General features: G+C 41.8%; 1 protein-coding gene across 2 annotated transcripts; it reads left to right on the forward strand.

Annotated features, from left to right (window-relative positions):
• Positions 1 to 113: 113 nt before the first annotated feature.
• On the forward strand, positions 114 to 12515 carry LOC109872929 (ras-related protein Rab-4B-like). Of its 2 annotated transcripts, XM_020464355.2 has the most exons (8): positions 114 to 284; positions 628 to 708; positions 2602 to 2716; positions 5981 to 6043; positions 6149 to 6303; positions 6400 to 6495; positions 6619 to 6785; positions 8995 to 12515. In XM_020464355.2, the coding sequence occupies exons 1-7, from the start codon at positions 263 to 265 to the stop codon at positions 6735 to 6737; spliced, it is 651 nt and encodes a 216-aa protein (XP_020319944.1). In that variant the 5' UTR covers positions 114 to 262; the 3' UTR covers positions 6738 to 6785; positions 8995 to 12515. The 2 variants fall into 2 exon arrangements, 1 of the variants encoding a protein (XP_020319944.1); XR_004205979.1 differs by lacking the exons at positions 114 to 284; positions 628 to 708 and adding an exon at positions 5714 to 5886 and having other exon boundaries at positions 2559 to 2716.
• The last annotated feature ends 395 nt before the right edge of the window (positions 12516 to 12910 follow it).

Below are 12910 nucleotides of genomic sequence, written 5' to 3' on the forward strand. Positions count from 1 at the left end.
TGTTATCATCTCACTGAGAGTAAAATATTGATCCAACATGCTACAAGCGACAAAGCCTACAGTCCATGAAGCGTCCCCGTCTTCTACAAATAATTTTACGTAGCTAGAACGTCGCAATTGTCGTCATCACGTACGTCTGTCTTGGATGGCAAAACAATTTATGTGGATGAATCCTTCTGATTAAACGGGATTTGTGGCAATTTTTGAAACGCCAATAAGTTATTTATTGACATTTCAGCACTCGAAGGCCTTGAATCCATCAATGGAAATGACAGAAACATATGGTAAGCAAAGCAATATTTGGCGTCACTATATGCTATGCGGGTTGTTCTTTCGTCTGGGATAAGAAACAAGATGAAGCTTGTAGGCTAGACAGCCGCCTATAGCTAGCAACTTAGTAAACATTACTTACATTACTTGTCAGTCTATAAGATAGTTAGCCAGTTCTCTAGATCTGTAACACTCGTCGTCAGTAACCGTAACCACTGCTTCTGTTTGATTTGTGAGAAAAAGACATCGCGGCTTTCAACGTCTCTGCTCTTGGCTGCTTCCATGTGGTCAGTCTGTTGTAGTCGTGTGATGTAGTAAATGTGTTATCATAATTTCTTCTCCTTCGTTCTTTTCCAGATTTCCTTTTTAAATTCTTGGTGATTGGAAGTGCGGGATCAGGGAAATCCTGTCTTCTCCATCAATTTATAGAAAACAAGTGTAAGTGAAATTGTTATTAAATGGATAACTTTCAGAAACAGTATATGCACGTCTTAAAGATCACTGGCCTCATGGAGATGGCACTGTAATGTTATATTATGACGCTGTAATGTTATATTATGGCACTGTAATGTTGTGGTAATGTTATAGTAGGGTACTGTAATGTTGTGGTAATGTTATAGTAGGGCACTGTAATGTTATAGTAGGGGACTGTAATGTTATAGTAGGGGACTGTAATGTTATGGTAATGTTATAGTAGGGTACTGTAATGTTATAGTAGGGTACCATAATGTTATAGTAGGGTACTGTAATGTTATGATACTGTAATGTTATAGTAGGGTACTGTAATGTTATTATAATGTAATGGTATGGTATTGTTATAGTAGGGTACTGTAATGTTATTATAATGTAATGGTACTGTAATGTTATAGTATAGGGTACTGTAATGTTATAGTAGGGTACTGTAATGTTATAGTAGGGTACTGTAATGTTAAACTATGGTACTGTAATGTTATATTATGGTACTGTGATGTTATAGTAGGGTACTGTGATGTTATAGTAGGGTACTGTAATGTTATGGTACTGTAATGTTTGATTATGGTACTGTAATGTTATATTATGGTACTGTAATGTTATAGTAGGGTACTGTAATGTTATATTATGGTACTGTATTGTTATAGTAGGGTACTGTAATTTGTTATTATGGTACTGTAATGTTATAGTAGGGTACTGTAATGTTATATTATGGTACTGTAATGTTATATTATGGTACTGTGATGTTATAGTAGGGTACTGTGATGTTATAGTAGGGTACTGTAATGTTATGGTACTGTAATGTTATATTATGGTACTGTAATGTTATATTATGGTACTGTAATGTTATAGTAGGGTACTGTAATGTTATATTATGGTACTGTATTGTTATAGTAGGGTACTGTAATTTGTTATTATGGTACTGTAATGTGATAGTAGGGTACTGTAATTTGTTATTATGGTACTGTAATGTTATAGTAGGGTACTGTAATGTGTTATTAGGGTACTGTGATGTTTTATTATGGTACTGTAATGTTATATTATGGTACTGTAATGTTATAGTAGGGTACTGTAATGTGTTATTATGGTACTGTAATGTGTAATTATGGTACTGTAATGTTATATTACTGTAATGTTATATTATGGTACTGTAATGTTATATTAGGGTACTGTAATGTGTTATTATTGTACTGTAATGTGTTATTATGGTACTGTAATGTGTTATTATGGTACTGTAATGTGTTATTATGGTACTGTAATGTGTTATTATGGTACTGGAATGTTATGGTACTGGAATGTGTTATTATGGTACTGGAATGTTATGGTACTGTAATGTTATATTACTGTAATGTTATATTATGGTACTGTAATGTTATATTACTGTAATGTTATATTATGGTACTGGAATGTGTTATTATGGTACTGGAATGTTATAGTAGGGTACTGTAATGTTATGGTACTGGAATGTGTTATTATGGTACTGGAATGTTATGGTACTGTAATGTTATATTACTGTAATGTTATATTATGGTACTGTAATGTGTTATTATGGTACTGGAATGTTATAGTACTGTAATGTTATATTATAGTACTGTAATGTTATATTATGGTACTGTAATGTGTTATTATGGTACTGTAATGTTATATTATGGTACTGTGATGTTATAGTAGGGTACTGTGATGTTATAGTAGGGTACTGATTGGTATATTCACTGGTATCACTACCAAGTTTTTGGATATGTTTACTCTACATTTACATTAGGCTCTATGAGACAACATTAAATATGCCAGCAAAGCTTCTCTACCACCATGTGCGACAGAGTCTGTTTTGTTTTGTGTTGTCTGTTCTGTCCCATGTAGTCAAGCAGGACTCCAGCCACACCATCGGGGTGGAGTTTGGCTCCCGGGTGGTAATGGTCGCTGGCAAGACGGTCAAGCTGCAGATCTGGGACACAGCTGGACAGGAGCGATTCCGGTAGGTAGCTCTAATTAACAGGATGCTTGTTGTCTGATATCTCAGCAGGATGTTCATTTGATCAAATCAAATGTTATTAGTCACATGCGCCGAATACAACCTTAGTGACATGCTTACTTACGAGCCCCTAACCCAAAAAAATAATACAGCCTGGTATAGAGGTCCTGGATGGCAGGAGGCTTTGCCCCAGTGATGTACTACCCTCTGTAGTGGCTTGCGGTCGGAGGCCGAGCAGTTGCCATACCAGGCGGTGACGCAATCATTCAGGATGCTCTCGATGGTGTAGCTGTAGAACCTTTTGAGGATCTGAGGACCCATGCCAAATCTTTTCAGTCTCCTGAGGGGAAATGGTTTTGTCGTGCCCTCTTCACTACTGTCTTGGTGAGCTAGGACCATGTTAGTTTGTCGGGCCCCTGTGTTGAGGATCAATGTGGCCACCTGGGGGCGGCATGTCAAAGTCCAGGATCCAGTTGCAGAGGGAGGTGTTTAGTCACAGGGTCCTTAGCTTATTGATGAGCTTTGAGGGAACTATGGTGTTGAATGCTGAGCTGTAGTCAATGAATAGCATTCTCACATAGGTGTACTTTTTGTCCAGGTGGGAAAGGGCAGTGTGGAGTGCAATATAAATTGCATCATCTGTGGATCTGTTAGGACAGTATGCAAGTTGGAGTGGGTCTAAGGTTTCTGGGATAATGGTGTTCATGTGAGCCATGACCAGCCTTTCAAAGCACTTCATGGCTACGGAAGTGCTACGGGTCAGTAGTAATTTAAAACAGACTCGGACAAGAAGAGGTTGAAAATGTCATTGAAGACACCTGCCAGTTGGTCAGCGAATGCTCGCAGTACACGTCCTGGTAATCTGTCTGGCCCTGCGGCCTTGTGTTGACCTGTTTAAAGGTCTTACTCACATCGGCTACGGAGAGCGTGATCACACAGTCTTCCGGAACAGCTGGTGCTCTCATGGATGTTTCAGTGTTATTTGCCTCGAAGCAAGCATAGAAGTAGTTTAGCTCTTCTGGTAGGCTCGTGTCACTGGGCAGTTCTCAGCTATGCTTCCCTTTGTAGTCTGTAATGGTTTGCAAGCCCTGCCACATCCGACGAGCGTTGGAGCTCTTAGTCCTGTATTGACAATTTGCCTGTTTGATGGTTCGTAGGACGGCATAGCGGGATTTCTTATAAGCTTCCGGGTTAGAGTCCTGCTCCTTGAAAGCGGCAGCTCTAGCCTTTAGCTCAGTGCGGATGTTGCCTGTAATCCATGGTTTCTGGTTGGGGTATGTACGTACGGTCACTGTGGGGACAACGTCATCGATGCACTTATTGATGAAGCCAATGACTAATCTGGTGTACTCCTCAATGCAATCGAAGGAATCCCGGAACATATTCCAATCTGTGCTAGCAAATCAGGCCTGTAGCTTAGCATCTGCTTCATCTGACCACTTTTTAAAATTAATTGAGTCACTGGTGCTTCCTGCTTTAATTCACACATCTAAAAGTAAAAGGGATTTAATTTCTATATTAGGACGAGCAATGTCGAATTCCGGAGTATAATGAATATATATACAGTGCTTTTGGAAATTATTCCGATCCCTTGACTTTTTCCACATTTTGTTACGTTACAGCCTTATTCTAAAATTGATTAAATAGTTTTTTTTACCCTCATCAATCTGCACACAATACCCCAGAAATGTTTGCTAATTTATAAAAAAATTAAAATGGAAATATCACATTTACTTAAGTATTCAGACCCTTTACTCAGTACTTTGTTGAACCACCTTTGGCAGCGATTACAGCCTCGAGTCTTCTTGGGTATGACGCTACTAGCTTGGTTCACCTGTATTTGGGGAGTTTCTCCCATTCTTCTCTGCAGATCCTCTCAAGCTCTGTCAGGTTGGATGGGGAGCGTTGCTGCACAGCTATTAAGGTCTATTCAGAGATGTTTGATCTGGTTCCAATCCGGGCTCTGGCCGGGCCACTCAAGGACATCCCAAAGTCACTCCTACGTTGTCTTGGCTGTGTGCTTAGGGTTGTTGGCCTGTTGGAATGTGAACCTTCACCCCAGTCTGGAGGTCCCGAGCGCTCTGGGGCAGTTTTTCATCAGGATCTCTCTTTGCTCGGTTCATCTTTGCCTCAATCCTGACTAGTCTCCCAGTCCCTGCCGCTGAAAAACAACCCCACAGCATGATGCTGCCACCACTTCAAGGCAGGGATGGTGCCAGGTTTCCTCCAGATGTGACGCTTGGCATTCAGGCCAAAGAGCTGTCATGTGCCTTTTACTGAGGAGTGACTTCCGTCTGGCCACTCTACCATAAAGGCCTGATTGGTGGAGTGCTGCAGGGATGGTTGTCCTTCTGTAAGGTTATCCCATCTCCACAGAGGAGCTCTGTCAGAGTAACCATCAGGTTTTTCAGTCTCTCGCTTCCAGCTTTGATGCACCTGTACTGACCTCGCCTTCTGGATGATAGTGGGGTGAACAGGCCGTGGCTCGGGTGGTTGTAGTCTTTGATTATCTTTTTGGCCTTCCTGTGACTTCGGGTATTGTAGGTGTCCTGGGGGGCAGGTAGTGTGCCCCCTGTGATGCGTTTGGCAGACCGCACCACCCTCTGGAGATCCCTGCGGTTGCGGGCAGTGCAGTTGCTGTACCGAGTGGTGAAATAGCCCGACAGGATGCTCTCAATGGTGCATCTGTAAAAGTTTGAGGGTCTTAAGAGCCAAATGTATTCTTCCTCCTGAGGTTGAAGATACACTGTTGCGGCGCCTTCACCACACTGTCAGTGTGGGTGGACCATTTCAGATTGTCAGTGATGTGTACGCCGAGGAACTTGAAGCTTCCCACCTTCTCCGCTGCGGCTCTGTGGATGGGGGCGTGCTCCCTCTGCTGTCTCCTGAAGTCCACAATCAGCTCCATTACTTTGTTGGCATTGAGGGAGAGGTTATTTTCCTTGCACCACTCCACCAGGGCCCTCACCTCCTCCCTTTCTTGTCATTATTGGTAATCAGGCCTACTACTGTTGTGTCGACTGCAAACTTGACGATTGAGTTGGAAGCCTGCGTGGCCACGCAAGTCATGGGAGAACAAGGAGTACAGGAGGGGGCTAAGCATGCACCCTTGTGGGGCCCCTGTGTTGAGGATCAGCGTAATGGAGTTGTTGTTTCCGACCTTTCCCTTTGACGTAAGTATTAGTGGATGCTACATTATGTTCTACATCATGATGTTGGAAAGAGACGGCTCCTCTGTCTGACACTCTTGTTTCCCCCTGACCTCAGATCAGTGACTCGCAGTTATTACAGAGGGGCAGCAGGGGCTCTCCTGGTTTATGACATCACCAGGTAAGACCCTGATTTACACTAATCCCAAATTAACCCCATATTTGATGACAGTGGACCCATTTAATATTTTACTTGAATATACTTCTGTGTCTCCTGGTATTCAAGTCGGGAAACGTACAATTCCCTGACCAACTGGTTGACAGACGCTCGGACACTGGCCAGTCCAAACATCGTCATTATCCTCTGTGGGAACAAGAAGGACCTGGAAGCTGACAGAGAGGTCACTTTCCTTGAGGCATCCCGTTTTGCCCAGGAGAATGGTAATGTGGCTTAATGACCCTGCATACTGAGTGATGGTTGTGACTATAGATAAAGGAGATTGATTACTTAATTAGTCCATGTTGTTATAAAAACAGAAGTGATGTTCCTGGAGACGAGCGCCCTCACCGGAGAAAACGTGGAGGAGGCCTTCCTCAAATGTGGTCGCACCATCATCAACAAGATAGAGTCCGGTAATAACGCAGAGCAATGTAGTGCACTAGTGATATATAGGCATCCACATTAGCTGAAGAGCTAACTGTGTATCTTTGGATGAGTTTTCTCATGTTTAGTACGTCGATGTGTCTCCTCTGTAGGTGAGTTAGACCCAGAGCGGATGGGCTCAGGGATCCAGTATGGTGACACGACGGTGAGGCAGCTTCGCCAGTCGCCACAGGCTGGCTCAGAACAGGGCAGGGATCAGTGCAACTGTTAAAGGCTAATGCTAACCCAGCTCTATGACACACAAATCCCATGTCTCCAGGTAAGTAGCTTGTATTAAACCTACACTGATAAGTATGGCTCCTTACAAGTGTTTTGTATTTCTTCAATTGATAATCTATTAGTGGGATAATTTTAGGGCTGTCCCCAATTATTCGACTGGTCGATAGGCTGTTGGTCGACCAACATTTTCTTTAGAAAACTACAACAACAAAAAATCCTACTTCCTGAATGGATTTTTCTCAGGTTTTCACCTGCCAAATCAGTTCTGTTATACTCACAGACATTATTTGAACAGTTTTGGAAACTTTAGTGTTTTCTAGCCAAATATACTCATTATATGCATATCCTATCTTCTGGGCCTGAGTAGAAGGCAGTTTGGGCATGCTTTTCATCTAAAATTCCAAATGCTGCCCCCTACCCTAGAGAAGTTAATGAAGCTATCTGCTGAGGACTTGTGAGGCATCTGTTTCTCAAACTAGACATTCTAATGTACTTGTCCTCTTGCTCAGTTGTGCACCGGGGCCTCTCACTCCTCTTTCTATTCTGGTTCTGCGCTGTCCTCTGAAGGGAGTAGTACACAGCGTTGTATGAGATCTTCAGTTTTTGGGCAATTTCTCGCATGGAATAGCCATCATTTCACAGAACAAGAATAGACTGACGAGTTTCAGAAGAAAGTTCTTTGTTTCTGGCCATTTTGAGCCTGTAATCGAACCCACAAATGCTAATGCTCCAGATACTTAACTAGTCTAAAGCAGGCCAGTTTTATTGCTTCTTCAATCTTCTTTAAACAGTTTTCAGTTGTGCTTACATATTTGCAAAAGGGTTTTCTAATGATCAATTAGCCTTTTAAAATGATCAACTTGGATTAGCTAACACAACTTGCCATTGGAACACAGGAGGGATGGTTGCTGATAATGGGCCTCTGTACGCCTATGTAGATATGCCATTAAAAATTAGCAGTTTACAGCTACAAGTCATTGACAACATTAACAATGTCTACACTATATTTCTGATCAATTTGATGTCATTTTAATGGACAAAAAAATCTGCTTTTCTTTCAAAAACAAGAACATTTCTAAGTGACCCCAAACTTTTGAACGTTCGTGTGTGTGTGATAATTATATATATTTTTTTGATGGCACGCGAGACACTGGTCTTATTCGCGGCCATCTCAGTGAACTAATCCATTGCGCCGACCACGGGGATGGCACAGTCAAAGAAGGGGAGTGTGGCTGCACAATGCATTTCTCTCTCCAGAAATCCAATTTGTGCATATTCATTCTTTCATAACTTCATTGTGATTTTTTGTTTGTTTTTGCGTTTGATTGTTAGTGTCTATCAATTCCCCATTACATACAGCACCAGTCAAAAGTTGGGACACACCTACTCATTCTAGGGTTATTCTGTATTTGTACTATTTTCTACATTGTAGATTAATAGTGAAGACCTCAAAACTATGAAATAACATGGAATCATGTAGTAATCAAAAAATGTTAAACAATCCTAAATATATTTGAGATTCTTCTAAGTAGCCACCCTTTACATTGATGACAGCTTTGCACACTCTTGACATTCTCCCAACAAAGTCCATTTTTCTATCCATTGAGAATGACAATAGTTCCTCAATGTATTTGAAAATATTTCCAGTGCTCACCCTTTCGATAACCACTCAGAGTGAAAGGGAAAAATGTAATTCTCTGATCATAAAATAGTTATACCGATTACTTCTTCTTCCTTGCTAAATATTATATTATATTATATTATTATTATTATTTTTATTTCTTAGCTTTATAGGCTATTTTCTAAATATTTGGCGATGGCAGTAGAAGTAACTTTTTAGGTTTATAATTTTCATTTAGATTTGGATAGAATTTTGATTAACCACATGACAATGATTTTGAGATATGAAAAAGTTATTATAAATTAAATTAAACTGTTTTACGAAAATGTGCATATGAACTGCCGGTAGAATTGGTCAAATAAATTGGCATTCCACATGAGAAGGTTTGCGGACTCCTCGTGTAGCCTATTACTGACAACTTCAGGAGAGTAATGGCAAAATTTATGAAAGCCAGTAGGAGAGGGAGGATGGTCAAGTCTTTTCTTCTTCTGGTTATCTTGATCTCTGGCTCCTTCTTTAGTCGGCCCTAGATCAGTTAAATTATTGGTATTTAGCGAACTGGGCTGAACTTGTACACTGGGCAGAGAGAGATTTAACATCTTTCCTTTACCCGTCTCTGCACACTCAGGCTTTTAGAGGACTGCCCTGTGACTTTTGACCCCTGCTCCTGGAAAATTGCTGGAGAGACCCTGTGTGGAACTTAAGGCTGGGTTAGCGTCTTGATCAGGAACTGTGATGTGAGTATCTGGGTCCAGTCATTGAGCTACTCTTCTCCAGGCCTGTCTCTCTCTTGACTACAGCTCCGCTGTGCATCGCCAGGGACTACAAGTGACATCAGCAGAGAGACCCATGGACACACATCAGGATGTTTGTTTTCAATGTCTTTATTCAGAAGCAACAGCCACAGCAAATCAAATCAAATCAAATGTATTTATATAGCCCTTCGTACATCAGCTGATATCTCAAAGTGCTGTACAGAAACCCAGCCTAAAACCCCAAACAGCAAGCAATGCAGGTGTAGAAGCACCTGCGCATAGCTCATACACCTCTCACTGTTCACTCTATTGATATAAAGCTGGTGAAAGTCAGGTCAAAGCTTGTAGACAGTGATGGGACTGACATGGTGTAAGGAGAACACAACACCATATTTGTGTTCGATCTCTATAAAGGTTTAGCCTATTTATTGGTTGTGTTGAAAAATGTTGTGAATATATCAAAAGGAAATAACATTTGTGACATTGGTGTACAATGTTTTATGAGACTGTAAAAAGCAGGGAACTTCTATGGTAGTCACAGTGTACACCTACAGTACTGTGTGAGTACAATTTTGACAACGTTAATACACATATATATATATATATATATACACACACAAAGTATGTGGACCCCCTCAAATGAGTGGATTCAGCTATTTCAGACACAGGTGTATAAAGTCGAGCACACCGCCATGCAATCTCCATAGACAAACATTAGCAAGAGAATGGCCTTACTGAAGAGCTCAGTGACTTTCAACGTGACACCATCATAGGATGCCACCTTTCCAACAAGTCAGTTCATCATATTTCTGCCCTGCTACAGCTGCCCCGGTCATTTGTAAGGGCTGTTATTGTGAAGTGGCAACAACTGCTCAGCCGCGCAGTTTTAGGCCACACAAGCTCACAGAATGGGACCACCGAGTGTTGAAGTGCGTAAAAATAATCTGTCCTCGGGTTGCAACACTCACTACCTAGTTCCAAACTGCCTCTGGAAGCAACGTCAGCACAAAAACTGTTTGTCGGGAGCTTCATGAAGTGGATTTCCATAGCCGTGCAGCCACACAAGCCTAAGATCACAATGCCAGGCGTCGGCTGGAGTGGTGTAAAGCTCGCTGCTGTTGGACTCTGGAGCAGTGGAAACGCATTCTCTGGAGTGATGAACCACGCTTCACCATCTGGCAGTCCGACAAACGAATCTGGGTTTGGCAGATGCCAGGAGAATGCTAACTGCCCCAATGCATAGAACCAACTGTAAAGTTGTTTCAACATGACAATGGCACCAAGCGAGGTCCATACAGAAATGTTTTGTTGAGATCGCAGTGGAAGAACTTGACTGACTTGCACAGAGCCCTGACCTCAACCTCATCGAACAACTTTGGGATGTTTTGGAACGCCAACTGTGAGCCAGGCCTAATCGCCCAACATCAGTGCCCGACCTCACTAATGCTCTTGTGGCTGAATGGAAGCAAGTCCCCACAGCAATGTCCCAACATCAATGGAAAGCATTCCCTGAAGAGTGGAGGCTATTATAGCAGCAAAGGGGGGACCAACTCCATATGAATGCCCATGATTTTGGAATGAGATGTTTGACGAGCAGGTGTCCACATACTTTTGGTCATGTGTTTAGGAGTTGGAGGCAAGCCCAACAGTCGTTTGTATGTATGTATGTATGAATGAATGAATGAATGAAGACAGTGTGCATTGGATCTGGACGACTCGTAAACGTCAGGTTAGGGGGAAAACAAATATGTTTTACATGTGAGGTATTGTGCAATGATTATGAAAGCGTTGAGGCCATATCTAAATCCACTCAAACCAGATTGTCATTGATGGACCGAAGTAAAGCACAAACGTGAGTATCTCCATTTTTAAAGTTGTTTGTGTGATTGGTTTTAGTAGATGCATATATCTGGACTATGATCTTACATGTGACGTTTGTGTGCTAGATAATTATTGAACTGAAGCACTGCCATTCCTTTGCAAAGCCTGTATGATCTTAAATGAATAAATAATTAGACCAAATGAATTACACTTTCTCTATCACTTCCCATTGGTATGACTGTGGCTGACACACATTTTACACACCCCTGTTCCGGAGTCAGATCCTACACAGGATGAATCATCTTCAGTGGTTAAATTGAGCCAGAGCTACCTGGCTCCTGCACCTTGGGTTAAAGGGAGAGCCAAGCTCCAGCACCTTGGGTTAAAGAAAGAGCCAAGCTCCAGCACCTTGGGTTAAAGGGAGAGCCAAGCTCCGACACCTTGGGTTAAAGGGAGAGCCAAGCTCCTGCACCTTGCGTTAAAGGGAGAGCCATGCTCCTGCACCTTGGGTTAAAGGGAGAGCCAAGCTCCTGCACCTTGGGTTAAAGGGAGAGCCATGCTCCTGCACCTTGGGTTAAAGGGCGAGGCAACTCCTGCACCTTGGGTTAAAGGGAGAGCCATGCTCCTGCACCTTGGGTTAAAGGGAGAGCCAACTCCAGCACCTTGGGTTAAAGGGAGAGCCAAGCTCCAGCACCTTTCATGATCAAAGAGAAAAGCTGAATAAAAAGTCAGATAAAAGTAGCATAAACCAACATTAGGGTTGTGGTTGAAGAGTTTTTTTCAAAATGCTATATATACACATTTTTCACGAGAAACGAATGCTTATAGGTACCTTTTTGTGTTTGTAAAATATTACTGTTCTCAGATTTTAAATTAATAGAATCATAGGTGTGTATTAAAATGCGTTTTGTTGCGAAACGCTATAAGTATCGTATCCTGTATATTTAACCAATTCAACCCATTATAAATCCAGTCTCATGCTATAGTGATTGGTTAGAGTTAGGCCTTGTCCCGAATGGCACTACTTTTGACCAGAGAACAGATGTCATATTGTTTGTTCGTTTTGCAAATAAATGTGATTATTTGTCTCTCTGAAATTACGTCCATTTAGTGATAGGTTTCAAACAAATGTAACGGTTGGTTGTTTCCACTTGCCTCTAAAGAAAGGGGGATTTAATGTTCAAGCATTCTTATTGGTTGGTTCAATTCTGATGACAATAAGGCGTGTTGTGATTGGCCCCGCTTGCAGAGAGGGGGAGATCGCGAACGTCAGGTCTTCCCAGTATGAAAATGTGATGCAAGGTGTAGGTCACGTTCTGAATACTGTTTTCTATTTTACAGTGTGTACAAGTTTGCTGTACATTATTGATTTATACATGTGTGGGTTTATGATTGCTGTAAATAAGTGTGTTAGCTAGCATACACCGACTTAATGGTCACATAAGCCCACTGCTAACACAGTTGTCTTCATGCTACAGATTTTGCCATCAACAGCCATCAATACCGTTAAGCCCGGCACAACTAACGTGCCGTTTCCTTTTTAACACCATAAATAAATGATGCTCAACTGGGACCACTGGCTGATGTGATTTATTTGGACAAAACACAACGCAAGGAGAGTACGATTTACATCTGTTGCACTGGTGCCGTGACCCGGATAACTGGTTGCTGCGGAAAAGGGAGGAGGTCAAAGAGGGGGGTGAGTGTAACCGATGTGAAATGGCTAGCTAATAACGTTTCAATCGGTGACGTCACTTTCTCTGCAAGGGCAGCGTTTTTTTTGTGGAGTGATGGGTAACGATGCTTTGTGACGTATTCGATACCATGATTGAATAGTGAAACACCAATCTCAAATTCATTAAACAATAAAAGTAAATTTACCAACATTTCTGAAAATTGATATATAGTGTTTTGGAATGAAACTCCAGTTGAACCGGATGTGGACATGATACTAGAGTTGGGGTTGAA

Source organism: Oncorhynchus kisutch, linkage group LG28, assembly GCF_002021735.2.
Source record: "Oncorhynchus kisutch isolate 150728-3 linkage group LG28, Okis_V2, whole genome shotgun sequence".
Classification (NCBI taxonomy): Eukaryota; Metazoa; Chordata; class Actinopteri; order Salmoniformes; family Salmonidae; genus Oncorhynchus; species Oncorhynchus kisutch.

Bases quoted from the DNA above. Each gene is read 5' to 3' on its own strand.
- LOC109872929 (XM_020464355.2), top strand. From the start codon at position 263: ATGGAAATGACAGAAACATATG. The intron at 285-627 runs GTAAGCAAAGCA...GTTCTTTTCCAG, and splicing joins GGAAATGACAGAAACATATG to ATTTCCTTTTTAAATTCTTG. The intron at 6,044-6,148 runs GTAAGACCCTGA...CTGGTATTCAAG, and splicing joins CTGGTTTATGACATCACCAG to TCGGGAAACGTACAATTCCC.